General features: G+C 43.7%; 2 protein-coding genes across 2 annotated transcripts in view; both read right to left on the reverse strand.

The window, feature by feature from the left end:
• The window catches only part of ACAD11 (acyl-CoA dehydrogenase family member 11), a gene marked incomplete at its 5' end in the record, with an annotated part of 43,393 nt that extends 25,586 nt beyond the window's left edge, over positions 1 to 17,807 (reverse strand). Inside the window, 7 exons of the mRNA XM_083705795.1 lie at positions 397 to 518; positions 2,324 to 2,471; positions 5,787 to 5,951; positions 7,776 to 7,937; positions 9,735 to 9,860; positions 12,075 to 12,174; positions 17,671 to 17,807. Coding sequence (XP_083561921.1) covers positions 397 to 518; positions 2,324 to 2,471; positions 5,787 to 5,951; positions 7,776 to 7,937; positions 9,735 to 9,860; positions 12,075 to 12,174; positions 17,671 to 17,807 — 960 coding nt within the window. The remainder of the gene's footprint in view (positions 1 to 396; positions 519 to 2,323; positions 2,472 to 5,786; positions 5,952 to 7,775; positions 7,938 to 9,734; positions 9,861 to 12,074; positions 12,175 to 17,670) is intronic.
• The window catches only part of NPHP3 (nephrocystin 3), a 216,430-nt gene that overhangs the window by 140,802 nt on the left and 57,037 nt on the right, over positions 1 to 18,591 (reverse strand). The window lies entirely within an intron of this gene.

Consider the following 18,591-nt stretch of genomic DNA (forward strand, 5'->3'; position numbering starts at 1 on the left):
CACAAACCCACTGCAGGGTGGCTAAAATCCAGCTCCTGTAGGCTGCGGAAAACTAAATATGAAGTGTGGTAGTAGTAATAATCTCAACTAGCCCCGCAAAATCTCACAGCTGGATCTGCCAGTGTTTAAGGTGAGCCAAAAAGAGGACTGGTTCCCCACCGCCACCCAGTTATTAAATTTTGTGTTCATGTGAATGTTAAGGGGCATTTGAATGGCGTGATTGGCACATGCCTGAGACATATCTAGGAAATATGCACATCAAAGTAATGCTCAGTTTCTTGTTGAACTTCAAAAAACTTCACTAATATTATGTAGGAGTATGGCTTGCAGTATTTCTCCCTGGAACTTAAAATATGTTTAAAACGGGTAAGATATATTTATAGCCACAACGATTACCTGCATTATTGAAGCCACTTTAAAATACGAGAGTGCAAGGAAGAAATTCAGGTTGGGCACAGCAGGGCTGATACCTCTGCAGCGACAGTACGTCGCGATCACTTCTTCAGCCGAAGGAATTCCTAGGAAATTGATACGGAATAATGTGAAAACTTGGCTTGGTGTGCCAGTTACACACGGTTGTTGTTGTCTTAATTGTATGCAACAGGGGTATAAATAGATATACAGTCATACCTCGGGTTACAAACGCTTTGGGTTGCGCGATTTCAGATTGTCAACCGCGTCGAACCTAGAAGTACCAGAACGGGTTACTTCCAGGTTTCAACACATGCGCAGGCGCAGAAGTGCTAAATCGCGCTTTGCGCATGCGCAGAAGACCCAAAGCACAACTCGCGCATGCACAGATGCGGCGCTGCTGTTTGCGAACGCTGCGGGTTGCGAACGTGCTTCTCGCACGGATCACGTTCGCAACCCGAGCGTCCACTGCATCTATTTTCTCATGCAGCAATATAGCCATCAGATCATAGAACCATAGATAGATAGAGCTGGAAGGAACGACAAGGCTAATCTAGATCAAGACCCTGCAAAGCAAGACTCTTCTGCCTAACATGGGGCTCGAACCCACAACCCTGAGATTAAGAGTCTCATGCTGTACCAACTGAGATAACTAACAGGTTGTATCCAATGCAGTGCTTATGTGAGAATGCTCCCACATCTCATAAGCATACACTGAGCTTTTGTTGCCTACCAGTCACATGGAGCTGCCAGTCAGTAATAATGCCCCACAGATAAACCTTTCTTAAAAAAAAACTTTGGTGGGGGTGGCGGGTGGGAAAAAGAGAGAGGAGCAATGGAGATAATGCCACTTCCTCAGGCTGTGTGTTGTTGCCTGCCAGTCACGTGGAGCTGGCAGCAGGAACTTCCTTTACCCTACTGAGTTTCTAATACAAAAAAAGTCTGTTTGTGAAAAGGTGTGTGTGTCCATATGAACTTATTCTGTGGTTTATTACTAGATCATGGTGTATGCAAGGTAAGTGGTATAACCTAATATGGCAAGAGGTACCCTATCATGAATTTTTGTGCCCCTGGTACCAGTCTGATCCCAGCCTCGGCTCCTGAAAGGCATCCAGGCATATCTTGAGTTCCTCACACAAATTTTATTGCATAAAGGTCAGCATGTGCAAATTTAGTTGCCAAGTACAATCTATCCACCCCCTGAATGGAGATAATGTTAGAAGATAATTTGAAGGCAGGGAGCAGACAAAAGACAACCAGCTCAGTTACACTTCACTAGGATGGTAGTCTTTCAAACCCTTAATTTGCAAGATGGAAATGGGCAGGAACTCCGGTGGAAAGACAATATCTACTACAGTGGTACCTCTGGATGCGAACGGGATCCGTTCCAGAGCCCCGTTTGCATCCTGAAGTGAATGTAAGTCACGGCTGCACGGCTGCGCATGCGCGGGGCGTGTTTCACCGCTTCCACGCATGCGTGTGACATAATTTTGAGCGTCTGCGCATGCGGCGAAAACAGGAAGTAATGTGCTTCGTTACTTCTGGGTCGCTGCGGAGCGCAATCCAAAAATGCTTAACCTGAAGCATATTCATCCCAAGGTGGTGTTGTTGTTTAGTCGTTTAGTCGTGTCCGACTCTTTGTGACCCCATGGACCAGAGCACGCCAGGCACTTCTGTCTTCCACTGCCTTCCACAGTTTGGTCAATCCCAAGGTATGGCTGTATAATAATTCCTCATCCCAAAGCCATTTCTCTTCTCCATGAAGGAAGTGATATAATAAAGGAACCCTAAAATTTGTAGTCAGTGGCTCTCATCGCTCTAGCGAGGACCTTCGTTCAGCTCACTGGTCCCCAAAGGTTGGTGCCCCCCCAATACATAGGCACAGAACATATAAAGAAAGATGGGTGCATACCTGCAATATTGTTTATATACTGGAAATTCGCCATTTGCAAATGTTTGAGGGATCTGGGCCAAAACCAGAGAGAAACAATGTAAGCGAAGTCTGCCAGAGGATGCCCTATAGTCGAAAGTTCCCAGTCCAGCACTGCCACAACACGGGCCTGGAAAGAGAGGAATACAGGAGGGAAAACCAGTGGCAATAGTGAAAAGGTTTAGATCAACATTTATCAACCTGGTGCCCTCCAGGTGTTGTTGGATTGCAGCAAAGCTGGCTGGGGCTGAGTTGTAGTCCAACAACATCTGGAGGGCACCAGTTCTGCAAGGGCTGGATTAGGCCAACAGTCCCCAACCACTGACTCCAGTGTACACACAAGGCTCTAGACACAAACATTTTCTTCCTCGAGTTGCAGTAATCTAACGAACATCTTTGCTGGACTTATGCGGCTCTCCCTGGTCTTGAAATAAGCATGAGATCCCAGAGAGACTGTTCTAGGACTGGAGGAATAACCTCAATGAAGTGAGCACAGGTGAGTATAAAGGGACCATTAACACCAGTCCATCTTCAGTGCCCTGCTTCCATTCTTTCAACTTCTGAGAAGCTTGTTTTTATTACATTGGCAGCCACTCCAAAATATTGAGGCAGAATTTACATACAAGCATTTATATCTATCATGTAAAACAAGACCAACTAACCATGTTCCACTGGCTGCATCCTGCAACCAAGAAGGTTTTTTGTGACCCCCCCTCCCCTTGTCATTTTTTTAAAAAGAATCATAGAATTGTAGAGTTAGAAAGGACCCTGAAGATCATCTAATCCAACCCCTGCAATTTAGGAGGATAGAACCCTCAACCTTGGTGTTACCAGCTCTAAAGAGTCACTTAAAAAAAATAATGACTGGTTCTATGGGTCTCTCACTATGATTCCATGATGCCGGGAGCCACCCCAATATTTGTCTCGATGTTAACAGATTTAGAAAATGGCAAAACCATGCAATTATTATGCAGTTAAAACTGTGGTTTGCAATCTTGGATTGCCTGTAAACTGCAGTTTGCATATACCACTGTTTGCCCAGTATCAAGGCAAAAGCAAATGAGGGTTTGCCACTAAATTGGAAGTGATGGGGGGGGGGGGGAGAGAATCACAAAGCATGCAAGCACAGGGCTCATTCTGATTGCACCCAATATTTTCTGGCATTGTATCAAGCCGCCACCCACATGTGTCCAATAATTGCTTTGGAATGGACTACTGCAATGCGCTCTATGTGGGGCTACCTTTGAAGGTGACCCGGAAACTACAACTACCGTAATCCAGAATGTGGCAGCTAGATTGGTAACTGGGAGCAGCTGCCGAGACCACATAACACCGGTCTTGAAAGTCCTACATTGGCTCCCTGTACGTATCCGAGCACAATTCAAAGTGTTGGTGCTGACCTTTAAAGCCCAAAATGGCCTCGGCTCAGTATACCTGAAGGAGCATCTCCACCCCCATTGTTCTGCCGGACACTGAGGTCCAGCGGCGAGGGCCTTCTGGCGGTTCCCTTGCTGTGAGAAGCCAAGTTACAGGGAACCAGGCAGAGGGCCTTCTCAGTAGTGGCACCCGCCCTGTGGAACGCCCTCCCACCAGATGTCAAAGAGAAAAACAACTACCAGACTTTTAGAAGATATCTAAAGGCAGCCCTGTTTAGGGAAGCTTTTAATGTTTAATAGACTATTGCATTTTAATATTCTGTTGGAAGCCACCCAGAGTGGCTGGGGAAACCCAGCTAGATGGGCAGGGTATAAATAAATTATTATTATTATTATTATTATTATTATTATTATTATTATTATTATTATTACATTGCATAAGGATATTACTGTGTTGCAATGGAAGGTTGAGGAAAACCTCTCAGAACTAGAGGTACAGCCTAGTAGGCAAGGGCCAGGTCCACTGGAACAAGCAAGAATTGGGGGGGGGACCCATCACCTTTGTATCAGTGCCCTGTATCACATGCTGCTACTTCACTAGTATTTTGTGGAAAGAAATTGAACTTAAGGGGACGATTGCAGAGCAAAGCCTAAACTGGCTGTCGTTATGGTCATGAAACCGAAGCGGAGGTTTGGACTTTATTCTACAAGTGTTGCGTCATTTGTTGCTTGCGCAAAAAGCGCTCAACTTTCACTCACAAAAGAGGTGGCACAGAGATGCAGCAGGGAAGTTATAGAGGGCTCTTTTTAGAATGATCCCTCCCACAAGGTAGTTATGTAACTATGTGAATTTATTTCCAGGGTTAATGCCCAACTGGTTTTCTCAGCTCGGTTCAAACACTGAGGAAGATACGCCTAGAGGTTACAGATCCACTGCCCAGATTTTTCATTTCTCCCCTCATTCTGAAGCATTTTACTTCACACTGTCCTTTTCCCTGACATTCTGGCACAACATGTCATTCAGAAGAAGTCAGGAAAGCTTCCCAAGCATGGTGGTCGATTCGTATCACTACTGGCTCCATTCAGTATTACAACATCTCTATGTACTCTGTCTCTGAAGTCTATTATTCTATTAGGAATATAAAATATAATTCAGTGTTCCTTTCTAAATCTAAAGACATTTGTGTATCTAATGAAGCAGTAAGAGGCCTCCTTCAGCAAGGAACATTGTTATCAATGTCCTTTCTCATAATTGTCTACTTGTCACGATTAAAAACAAGTAAATCACTAAAACAAAGCAGCCAAGCAACCCCTTCTTCCCTCAGACACATTTAAAAGGCTGTAGAATATTAATCAGCCCAAGGCCTAGTTGAAGAGGAACGTTTTCATTATATATATTTTAGGCTCTAGGCAAACTTCCCTGGGGAGAGCATTCCACAAACTGGGAGCCACTACAGAGAAGGCCCTTCAGACCTCGCATGCAGAAGGCACACAAATAAGGGCCTCGGATTATGGACACAGAGTCTGGGACAGTTTATATGGGGAAGGGTTGTCCTTCAAGTCCCTTTTTTATGTAATATGGTAAAGGAGTGATCCACGAGGGTACTGGCATCAAATTGATTCAAACCTATGGAATGAATAAATTTGAGGCACGACAAAAAGGATTATGCAGACATACTCTTAGAGAATTGGAAACCAATTGCACAAGTCACCCTCAGCACCATCCAATCTTTGGTGGAAATGTGCCCCCTTCTAACAGACTCCTTTATTCTGGTATCATTTACAAAGCATTCCATAGCCTTATCTTTCATTCATTCATTCATTCATTCATTCATTCATTTCAATCCCTTTTCAGAGTGGCCACTGGTGACAAATTTAAACAAATTGCACCTAACCAATAGAGCAGTGTCATCCGTGTCTTGCTTCTGATGACACACAAAAGTATTTGGACATCTTCCCCGGAGGCAGAAAATGCAATATTTTACAAAGCACACAGAAATATCTCAGGGCTCTATGCACATAGTAGACTGAAAATGCTACACGCCTAACTGAAGCCGTATGCACAATACCTCTGTTGGATGAAATATGATGTTGTCTAATCGAAAATCTCCATGGACCAACTTTTCTTCAGTATCGCCAGGAGGCAGGTTGCTGGTTAACCATTCAGCCAATTCATCCATAGCTGGGATATCTGCATGAGCAGCTGCTTGATACTGTCGTCTCCAAGTTGATACCTGAAAACAAAATCAGTAAGGGACGGGGGGGGGGGGGAATATATATTAGACTGAGGCCCAACTGAAGGCAAAATGTTATGGTTGTGATCAAAAAATAAATTGCTTAAGCTCAGACAAAAGGTTTGTGCTAGCGGACTTCTCCATTTCTTTTTTAGTATTCTATCACAATATTGCTTTCAAAAGCAGATTGCTATGGTTGCAGAGTTTTTTGGATCCTAGTCCAGGAGTTCCCAAAATGTGGTTCATGGACTTCATTAAGGCAGTGCGCAGTATGTCTATGGATTTGTGATTGAAGGCGAAAGAGGGCACATCCATCATAATCAATTATTAGTGATTTTTTTTTGCTTCTTTCATTTCCCGTATTGTATTTAATTGTATTTGTTATAGGATAAAATGCAATTTATAAGAAACCAATGAAGCAAAAAAACCTTTAAAAATCATGCAGCATCAAGCAGAGTGAATGACAATTGCTGCAACAGGAAGAAAAATCATTAAGTGGTCAGATAAGATGCTCAGCGATTTTCAAGTGCTCCGTGGGGGGGGGGGGGAGTTTGGGAACCACTATCCTAATCCATAAAATTAATAGCCTTATTTCTTTCTTTCAAAAGGGAACACTTCCTCACACAGCAAACGAGTAGCACAATTCAAATGGGTTTTTTTTTTTTAATGAGAGTCAGAAGCATAGATGTTGTAAAGATGTGGTGTGATCTGTTGTGGAAAACTGATACAGTGGTACCTTGCAAGACGAATGCCTCGCAAGACGAAAAAAGCGCAAGACGAAAGAGTTTTCCGATTTTTGAGTCGTTCCACAAGATGAATTTCCCTATGGGCTTGCTTCGCAAGTTCTTGCGAGTCTTGCGAGTTCTTGCGAGTTTGTTTCCTTTTTCTTAAACTCACACACGAAAACAAAGATCACCACAGCCAATCACAAGCAAACAATCACACCCTAAGCCAACCCCAACCTCTCACCACCACCAAAGGAACACAAGTGAACAACACAAGCAATGCTGACACCAAACTCTACATACATTAAACATAATAGAAACACCGCCACCCGACCCCACCCCCATCCATCCTCCCTCTCCCCACCCCCACCCCTTTCTTTTTTCTTTCTGTTTTCTTCTCCCCCTAATGCCTCAACAAATGAAACGGATTTGTAAAAACGTTACATGGAAGAAGAAGAAGAAGAAGAAAAAAATACGAGGCACTACACTTCTGTAAAACAAGAAAATCCTTAATAAAAATATTTTTTTTAAAAAAAAAGCCGCTAAGCCGCTAATATCTGCTAAGCCGCTAATAGCCGTGCTTCGCAAGACGAAGAAACCGCAAGACGAAGAGACTCGCGGAACGGATTAATTTCGTCTTGCGAGGCACCACTGTAATGGAAACATCAGCAGTAAAGTAGGAGGAGGAGGAGCAAAGAAAGGGCAAAGTGAACAGTGTCGGGGGTTGTTTGTGTAAGCAGAACTGCAAGTGTAAGAGAGCTTCAGAAAACCTATTTGCTTGATCAGCAGCTGCAGTTAAATCAAACTGGAAACGACCATTGATCTCTGGCCATTGCTGCTGCTGCTGCTTCTGTACATGTGCTCCATTAGTTGCTGGCACCAGCCACTTAAATATCGCCCAAGACTTGCAGAAACTTCCTTGTTTAAGAGTTGAAGTACGTATCCTTTGCCTGACACCAAAAAATAAAATAGAATAGAATAAAATGTTTGTGTGTCTGGAGGGAAGTCAGTCACTCTGTAAATGGCAAAGAGAACATTACTGGTGAAGAAAGTCATACGATGAGGCTGAAACTTTGGAAAGGTTTTGTAGATCATTTACCTGCCTCTTACAGTAACCTGGTCCTCTTCCATAGCCTTGGAGTCCCAGTGAATTCACATTGAATGAGTGTAGTTTGGCCAGAGTTTCTATTACAGCTATGTATAGAGCAGATCTTTCCACTGGACTTATGCCAGGTAACGCAGTGTTTCGGAAGATGCGACCCTAAAGACACCAGGAGCCAAATATAGAGGTGAGTGAGAAACAAATAGGGAAGATTACAGCTTTAAAACACAAGATGCACCAGACAATGTGCACTGTGCATTTAAAGCAGTATCATGCCACTTTAAACAGTCGTGGCTGCCCCCAAATTATCCTGGGAACTGCAGTTTGTTCAGTGTACTGAGTATTGTTAGCAGATCAATATCCCTCCCCCCACCCCACAGAACTACAATTCTTAATGTTGGGCTAACAGCAAATCACTCTTCCCAGGGAAATTTGGGTAAGAGGGGTCTCACAGAACCCTTAACAAACTACAGTTTGTTTAGGGAAGCTTTTAATGTTTGATGCATTACTGTATTTTAATATTTGGTTGGAAGCTGCCCAGAGTGCCTGGGGAAGCCCAGCCAGATGGGCGGGGTATAAATAAATTTATTATTATTATTATTATTATTATTATTATTATTATTATTATTATTATTATTATTATTGCAGTTCCCAGGAATCTTTGAGGGAACCCATGACTGTTGGTATGGTACAACACTGTTTTAAATGTATAATGCAGATAGAGCCTAATATATAGGCTCAGAATAAATTACAAAGTCAGTGATGACTTTGTCTTACTGGTTTTCAGAAGCACTGAGACATAGCTAAGCTGCTTCGCCTTAGTTGAGCAATGAAGATAAACCAAGAGATCGGATTAGTAACATACTTAGAGGGAAACAACACGCGATCATAACTTCATAGTTCTGTCCTTGAATGCAGAATTTATTTTCACAAATTGGAAGGGGCTGGTGTGTGTGACTTTAATCATTTGCTCCTGGCTGTGGTCCTCATTACCACCCCACCCCACCCACACATAAAATATGCATCGAAGAGAGGAGGAAAAGAGCCCATCCATTTTAAAAGAAACATTTTTGCAATGCATATTGCAAGCATCATAGAGCTGATCTGAATCAGCAGTAAGGGGCAAAGGCTTAGAGTCCCCCTCTTCCCATACTCTAGGGTCCTGATCCAGATGGGGAATCCCAGGCAGGGCCGGACCAAGACATTTTGGCACCTGAGGTGAACCACAAAATGTACCCCCCCCCCCACCAACCAAGCGAAGGAGTAATTTACTATTATTATTATTATTATTATTATTATTATTATTATTATTATTACTACCCCGCCCATCTGGCTGGGTTTCCCCAGCCACTCTGGGCAGCTTCCAACAGAATATTAAAATACAATAATCTATTAAACATTAAACGCTTCCCTAAACAGGGCTGCCTTCAGGTGTCTTCTAAAAGTCTGGCAGTTGTTTTTCTCTTTGACATCTGGTGGGAAGGCGTTCCACAGGGCGGGTGCCACTACCGAGAAGGCCCTCTGCCTGGTTCCCTGTAACTTGGCTTCTCGTATCAAGGGAACCGCCAGAAAGCCCTCGGTGCTGGACCTCAGGGTCCGGGCAGAATGATGGGGGTGGAGACGCTCCTTCAGGTATACTGGACCGAGGCCGTTTAGGGCTTTAAAGGTCAGCACCAACACTGGTGAAGTGAAGACCTACATCAGAAGCAAGGAGGAGGAATAAAGATTTATTTCAGGAAGAAGGGTGGGAGGGGACCAGTGCTTTATGTAGAGGCTACTGTGCTCATGCCCTGCTGGAAGGCTTCTTGGTGGCTGTGAGAACAAGACGTTAGACTTCATAGGCCTTTGATCTGGTCCAGTGGGGACATTCTTAGGTTTTTAAGGATTCTGGGATAAATTTGCCCATGGAGCAGGAAAAGTGTGTGCAATAAATGCTGTTGCAATCAAAGTACCGACCTGTACATGTTGCATCACATAAAACTCCGTTCCAATCACAGAAGCATCGCTACAGTATAAGAGAGGCTCGGGAACTGGAAATCCAACGGCAAACAAGGCTTTCTGAACCTGATATTCTCTGTCGACCTGAACAGGATTATGGTAGGATATACAATAATGTGAGTGATAGGAGCTTAAGTGGCAAAAGCTGTGATCCACAGAAATGGACGCGCTTGCCCTATTCAGATCAGTAGAACTTAAGAACTGGGCAATTCTTAGGCGTTTCAGCAAGATTTACAGCACAATCCCATAGAAGTTTATTCAATGGTAAGCCCAGCTAAGTTCAATGGAGTAGACTCCCAGCAAACATGCATAAGACTGCAATTTTAAGATTACAACCCTTTACCAAATTTCCTGAGTGCAAGTTCAGCTGAGCTCAGTGGAGCTTGCTTCAAATATCCAGCATTCCCAAATCCTTAAAGGTGCAATGAAGCCATTAGAAATGAATCACAACTGTTAGCACGTGCATACATTTGGGTAAGTGCTATCTGATTAAATTATCCATTTAAGTAATGTATAGAACACCTATTAACAATATTGAAGCAGTTTACTTTTTTAAAAAAATCCAAATACGTAAGTATACAGTAAACACAATCTCGATAACTTTAGAAGAAGAAAAGCCCACATGCACAGATGTACGACACAGGACAATATCCATACACGTAACAATAACCACGCCAATACAAAAGTCTAAAACGAAGAACCGTATCATTTGTTAAACAAGCCCACATAGACATTCCACCCACACAACAGTTCTCGCAATTTATCACTTTCATCAGCCACTCACACCAAGTATGCAACCTTACCAGGGTTTTATTTCTTTTTTGATTGCACAGCTTTACATCACTCTCACACATGTAACAGCCAATAAAAACCAAACACATTAACCAGAATAACACCCTTCCTCTCTGTGGCTCAAGAGTTGCATACAAGTGCAGGCTAATCTAGCCATTTCACATGGTTTATTTCTATGAATCAGTTCAGCTGACGTAAGTTTAATATAAAATATGCATGTGACTAACATACAGGCTACTATCTTAGATGTGACCTGGAATGAATATCTACCATCTGGACCCCAATAGCTGCAGAAAGTACCAAAATACTAATCTTTGTTTCAGCAAAATTTGGCCATCACCCTCCTTTAAGTAGGAGCCAGACTTTACAGAGACAATGGGATCTCTTTCAAGGTACACGTATAGATAAATGTGTGGTCTCTTCAAAATTAAGGCTGTGCCCTCCTTACTTTGAAGCTATCCCAGGAGTAAACAACAGTTCAAAGGATGTGGGCGTTTCATTCTTCAGTCATTCAGGAAGCCCCTTTCTCTACCAAGTTTTGTTAGATTCAGGCTATACCCAAACCCCAGATTTTGAATGGTGCATTCTCTCACAGCTCAAACAGGGACCCCCCCCTCTTTTATTCCTTAAGGATCAATCCTATCCTTTGCTAGACAACCAAAGGCACAGGTGAGAGATGATGTTGGCTTGTGGACCTAGTATTTTAAAGGAGAAGCTTAATTCCCTGACTTTGTGTTTTGTGCGCTTCTAGAACAGGTGTACACCCCTCCCTTTCTTATAGTACTTTCTTTTTAATGTGAGCCTGTGGCACTCACTCTTTAGGGGTAGTTAGGGACTCTCTATATTCCTTAGAATTAAGTGGTGTATGTGTCTAATGAGTGTTTGCTGCTCGCATATGCGAAACATCCATATACTCTGTCTCTTTTCATTTCCGCGTAATAAACCATTTTTGCCCTACTTCCTGATGTGACAAGTTCATTACTGGGCATGAGGGCTAAAGGTATACACAGTATCACATTTTAATTTTAACAGATGCATGTAATGGCTCCATGCTAAAGGTGCCAACCCTCTCAGAGCTTCACATTGAGTTCATGCATGTGGTGGACACGCATGTGGTTTCAGACATACACCTCGTCACAGGAGGAGGTCTATAAAACTCTGAAACCCCCAACCACCAAGTCATAACACACTGCACCAACTCCATCCCATAACACAACCACATCACATTGCTAGTAACAAATGTTAACGCCAACTACTGACAAATCCTCGACACAAATCTAGCAGCAAATGTAACACAAGATCAGGGACGATCCTGGACGGTAGTTCTGCTTTTTGTACCTGCAAGCCTAGTCCTTACGGTCAACTGAAGGAGCCATTCTCCTTCTCCACCCTAATCCATTCATGAAATATCTTTGGCTTTCATTTGAAAACATTAATCAAATCAATGTTTTCAAATGAAAGCCAAAGATATTTCATGAATGGATTGTTTTACAGCAGCAAATTTACCTTATGAGCTTGAGGTAGGAGTGAGCCATGAGGTTTCTTCCTCAGTACGTAGGTCTTGAGGCCTTTTTCCAAGTAAAAAGTTGGGTTGGACTGTCCTGAGCTATGTGAGCAAAGATATGCATTATTATTATTATTTTAAAAACTTGTTAGCCACTTTTTACACATACAAAAGCTCGCCAAGTGAGTTACATTTTAAGAAGGTAAACGTAAGTACAACCCAACACATGCTGGTTATAGAATCATAGAATGGTAGAGTTGGAACGAACCACAAGAGCAATCCAGGCCAACTCCTTGTGATGCAGGAGTATTTTGCTCACGACCCTGAGATTAAGAGTCTCGCACTCTACCGAGGTATGAATGAAGGAGATTCCTAGGGCAGCAAACAAAAATTCAGCAGGCTGAGCTCTTCGGGCCATGGAAATGTAGTGATGAATAAGAGACTTTCTGCTGCCCATCAGGCAATGGCTTTTCCCACCTATCTTGGTCTACCTTGGCTTCCTAAGAGAGCTGCTCCAGAGGAAGAACTGTGAGGGGGGGGGAGAGAGAGACACTCTGCTGTTCATCAAGCAATGGCTTTTCCCACCTGCTTTGCCCCACCCTCCAGCCCTAGGACTTTTAACCCCAGACCAGCACTTTGAGAACAGCAGAAGCAGCTGGGAAGAGAGAATAGGAGTTCAGGAATATTGAAAAATAAAATAAAATTATAAGCTGTGTCCTTGTTTCTCAGTTTGATCCTTCTGCATGGTTTTGTATGTTTTGCGGGATTTAATGCATTGTGACTTGCTGTTATTTTTTATTGATTGTAGTTTATTAATTCTTTATTGTAATTGATAAGTGCAAACCGTTTCATTATTATTTGCTGATATTTAATTTTACTGTTTACTATAATATTCCAATGGATTATTGAATATTGCTTTATTGGATATAAGTTGCTTATTTAAAAGTTATTGTGACTTTTTTTGTATTGGATCAGATTTGTTAATACTTGTGTGATCTTTGCTGTCTGTTTTGTTGTTTGTTCAGCCTATAAACTGCCTTGTGTATAGTAATATAGCAAGGCAGTATAGAAATTAAAAGTGAAATGAACTGAAAGGCAACAGAAACCAAACCAGGGGTTAAAAAGGTATGGGGAACTTGTGGTCCTCTGGACGTGGTTGGACTCCATATACCATCAGCTCTAGCCTGCATGGCCAATGGCCAGGGATGATAGGAGTTCTGGTCCAGTCTTATTCTTAATCTTTGGCGATCACTTGTAGCCGACTAAGATTGTCTTCCATAAACACAGTTTTAACAGTGAGTCCACAAGTGACTGTGGAGGCCAATTCTGGATCCACGCGTCCTTCCACAGTGGGGACATAGATTCCCAGGTGGGAGTTGATCATGGTGAGGGTTTGCCAAGCATGCCTTCCTCTTAGCACGTTTTTCCCTTTCGTCCTGAGTTTGAGCGTCTTCAAAGCCCATGACACCTTTAGTAAAGGCTGTTCTCCAACTGGAGCACTTGCAGGCCAGTGTTTCCCAGTTGCCAGTGTTTATACTCCATTTTTTTTTTAGATTTGCCTTGAGAGAGTCTTTAAACCTCTTTTGTTGACCACCAGCATTACGCTTTCCATTTTTAAGTTCGGAATAGAGTAGTTGCTTTGGAAGACGATAATCAGGCATCTGAACTACATGACCAGTCCAACGAAATTGATGTTGAAGAAGCATTGCTTTGACACTGGTGATCTTTGCTTCTTCCAGTACACTGGCATGAGTTCGCTTGTCTTCCCAAGTGATATGGAACATTTTTCAGAGAAATGGTTGATGGAATCTTTTAAGGAGTTGGAGATGGCGCTTATAAGTGGTCCATGTTTCACAAGCGTACAGTAAGGTTGGTAGTACAATAGCTTTGCAAACAAGCATTTTGGTTTCCCTGCAAATGTCCCAGTCCTCAAACACTCTGCACTTCAACTGGGAGAAAGCCATGCTTGCAGAGTTCAGGCGATGGTGGATTTCGGCATCAATGTCACCCCTTGTGAAAAGATAACTGCCCAGCCAGGAGAAGCGATCAACATTTTCAAATGGAGGTCATCAACGAGGTTCAATCCTGCGGATTGTCTCACCTTTACTTTGAGTCTATGACGTACAATCAAGCTAGAGCTGTGATTTCCCGGAGACTGAGTGACATTGCCAGACAAGAGGACATAGCCCAGGTAAAACCAGGGATGTTCCTAGGGGACCAGATTTATCGGACCATACCAGCCCCCTACCTTGCAGAAATCCACTATGTGGAATACCACAGTCTTCTTACAGCGGCTAGATTAAATGTCCTTGACTCTGCAAAATTGTGGGGAAGGTACAGGAGAGTACCATATGCCCAGAGAACCTGTCATTGTGCCATGGGTGTGGCTGAGTCCACCGAACACATTCTCTTGACTTGCCCTTCTTATGCAGAGCTTAGACAAAATTTTATAGACCCACTCCTATGTCAATTTAGCTTCCTACCCGAAGAAAATCAGGTTTTACACTTGCTGAATAATGTCACTAGAGCTATACCTTCCTTGGTGGCCAAATTTCTTTCTTTAGCTTTTAAGCGTCGCAAGACTATAATTGACTGTACTGATATGGGGCTTACTGTTTAGCCCATTTTAGTGTTGGCTAAGTTCTAAAATCTTCCTGGATGTTTTAACTGTGTATTGGCAAATGTATTTTTTTCTGACTGACGGTCGAATAAAAGGTTGATGATGATGAAATGTTACACCATTGAGTTGGATTTGTGGCACTGCAGAGGGGTTGTTTTGTGCTTATTGGTTCAGTGACATCTGGAGGACCCTAGGTTGTCCACCATTACCAAATCTAATAAATTTGGTTTAACTAGTTAAAAGTCTGGGTGCATGGAAGAACAACCACACCTATGAAATTTTCTCATGAAACACTTGCACAAGCAAATTGCTTTGATGATCAAAGCAACACATTTTGGGGCAAACCTTTTCAGCGGAGGCATACCAGTGGATTCGAAACTGGTTTTTTTTATATATCTGAAATTGCTTTTATTTTATTTCTATTTTGTAAGAAACACATTTTTTATTGTTGATGCTTTTACCGTGGTATTGCTTCAAGATACTTTATGGGAAGTGATTCACAAATGTAATCTAAATAAATAAATATAAATACTAAATCTGGAGTCGACGTTCAGCGCACGCACAGCACACCTGCTCATTACGTGGCACGTTTTCTCTCCAAAGCCATAACAACCTCAGATTTGGTGCTGAGGGAAAAAAAACAGCACAAAAGCAGAATGCTCTATGAGTTCAGAGGGCAATAATTAGACTCTATAACTCACTAAAAAAAAAAAAGTTAGCTGGTCCTTACAAACAAGTGTATTGCTGGTAGGATATGGGTTTCTGGAACACAGTTTCAAAGCTAGTTAATTATTTGCAACGGTCCAAGATAACAACAGTGTCTCTCTCTTGCCTATTTGCGTCCTTTGTTCCTACCTTTGGGGATTGCTCAAACACAACCAGGATAGGCAGGTCAGTACTATATGTGGAGCTACAACCATAAATGGGCTAGTATTGTTGTAAAACTGGGCATTCCAACAGGAGAGACCGCCTTGAGAGTCTTGGCAAAGTTGCCACATCTCTCCTTTGTTAGGTGAATTACAGGTAAATGGCCCACAATGAGGAAACAGTTGGAGAGCCATTTTTGGGGGAGGAAGGCATTACTGTCTCCTCCCCCATTAGTTAAACTATTGTAATCTGCGTAGCTGTGGGGAAAACAAAAGACAAACTGAAGTGAGTGAGATCCAGAAAGACACACAGAGCTGTATATGGGTTCTCAGACTGCTGGCTTTCTTCCTAGAGATCTGATTTGAAAGCAGATAGACTGGCTATCTGGTGGACTGTTTAGAGCAGGCATGGCCAAACTTGGCCCTCCAGCTATTTTGGGACTACAGTTCCCATCATCCCTGACCACTAGTCCTGTTAGCTAGGGATGATGGGAGTTATAGTCCCAAAACAGCTGGGGGACCAAGTTTGGCCATGCCTGGTTTAGAAGCTCCCCACCCATGAACAGCCTGTAAATTTGTAAATTAGTGCAAATATTACGAAATTCCAGTATTTTTCAAATGCTCTCTTTCCAAATGAAATAACACCTGGATAAGCAGGTGTTCTCACCACTCTGAGAAGCGGAATAACATTACATAATACTTTTCTGGCCTCAAAAAAGCCTTTCAAACAGCCCTGTGCTGCTCTTTGAACCACTGGGTTTTCGTAGGTTCAAAGAGCAGCACTGGGCTGGTTGAAAGCCTGTGTGAGAAAACCTTTAGATGTTGTCAGTGTTTGCTGGGGCTAATGGGAGTTGGGAGTCCAAAAACTGCCTAGAGTGTCTGCTTTAAAGTCGCAGAACTTGTCAGCAACCTGGGGAGAGAGGAAGGGGAGGGGTACATGGGAGAAAAAGAATCATGGATATATGTTCTGTGTAGGGAAGATTTGTCTCCCTTAATATATTGGAATGTTTCCATAAAAATAGATAACATGGGTGTCCTTGGTGGAGGTGGGGAAGGGAGTAAAACACTGAAAAGGCAAAAGCAGATTTCTGACAAAAAAAAGTGCCTTTACATTTTGCTTCATATCTCAGGTTCTACAAAGGACAGAAGCTGGGGGATCTGGGGGTTATTGTTCACCTACCGGAGATGTCCTAACTTATTCAAGCATCTTTAAGTCACACTTCTAAAAATACAGCGGTACCTCTGGTTATGTACTTAATTCGTTCCAGAGGTCTGTTCTTAACCTGAAGCACCACTTTAGTGAATGGGGCCTCCTGCTGCCGCTGCGCGATTTCTGTTCCCATCCTGAAACAAAGTTCTTAACCCGAGGTAATATTTCTGGGTTAGCAGAGTCTGTAACCTGAAACGTATGTAACCTGAAGCGTATGTAACCTGAGGTACCACTGTATAGGGTACCTCAGGGGATAAGGAAGAATGTGCAGGAGAAAGGAAAGCAATCTTATCCTATCAGATTTCAGTGAAATGTTTGCAGCTTAATGCACTCCTTTCCATCTCTCTCCACACACTGATATGAGAGTCCTAAGGCTGCAGCGGTATCAATGTTTACCAAAGGCTGCGAACACACATGAACTTAAAAGCACAATTTATTTCCCAAAGAATCCTGGGGGCAGAGGTGGGTTTAGGGGACGGCAACCGGTTTGGTCATTGGGTGCACTGCAAAGTCTTGGGGGTTGCCACCGGAGATGCAGCAATTACGCTTTAGAATGGAGCGCAATAGGTCCAGGGTGCCAAATTTTGGCATTGCACAGGGCAGGGCACGAATGAAATCTGAGAACTCAGCATAAACACCTTCCTTATTCTCTTTTAATGGCAGTGGCGCCCACCTGAGAGGGAGCCGGAGTTAAGGAGAGAGTTCTGGCTGAAAAAAAGTCCTGCCTATAACTACGGTTCCCACGATTCTTGTGCCGGGGGGGAGGTGGATGGATCATAGAATTGTAGACTTGGAAGGGACCCCGAGGGTCATCTAGCCCAACCCCCTGAAATGCAGGAATCTCGCTGAATTCAGTGCCCTGATTTCCGAGCGCCATTGCTCCGCGAAGCTGCCATCCTTACCTGTACTGCCTGACCCTCAGCGCTTCGGGTGGGTGCTGCGGGAAGCCCGGCAGGTGCCGGCACAGGTATCTCTCCAAGGCTCCCTGGTCAAATCTGTGCGGCTTCCTCACTTCGGTGGTATCGGGCTCACCTGCCATTTTGCAGAGGCTCCTCTCCAACTGCGGAGTCGCGGTCTCGAACCGGTTCGCTGACTTGTTGCTACGCTGGAGGCGAGAGCATAGAGGGCGGTGGGGTGAAATAATAATTGCAGCGCAAAGGTTGCTGCAGCCGCTCCTCCAAAGGCGACTTACCTCCAAACTATAGGGCTGCCTCGGAAGTTACTCCAAAGCGTTTGCAAAGACGCTCCTCCTCCTCACCCAGAGCAGAAAGAGCTGTTTTGGCTGCTGCCCCTGCAGCTCGGTCCATGCTCTTTTCTGGAGACTGAACTCTGACTGAAATAATTCTTTCACCGGGTCTGCCCAAGGAGTTTGGCTTTCCCCCTCAAGGGTGGCGGTGTCGTAGCCCAGACCTAGTCGCTGCTTTAGAGAGCAAGTCCACTGACTTCAATGGGTCCCACTCCCAAGGCTGCTCAGCTTGCAACCCTTAAACCCACTTGCAAAGCAATGCAAAACCCGGGGAATGAGGGCAAAGCAAAATGGTGCCCTTTTAATGGGCGTAGCCGGGATTTTTGTTTTGGTGTGGGGCAGACTTTATGGGGGGGGGGGGAGAACCCGTTATTTTTTTTTTTATTGTGAGGGCAGTTGCTCCCCCCTGCCCGTCCACCCCTCCTTGGCCACCCTTTTGCTTGCAAGGGGGGCAACCAGGATTTTTGTTTTGGTGTGGGGCAGGCTTTATGGGTGGGGGGGGGTAGAGAACTTCAGTTATTTTTTATTATGGGGGGCAGTTGCTCCTCCCTGCCCGTCCACCCCTCCTTGGCCGCCC

This window comes from Podarcis gaigeae (genome assembly GCF_964106915.1).
Source record: "Podarcis gaigeae genome assembly, chromosome: 12".
NCBI lineage: Eukaryota > Metazoa > Chordata > Lepidosauria > Squamata > Lacertidae > Podarcis > Podarcis gaigeae.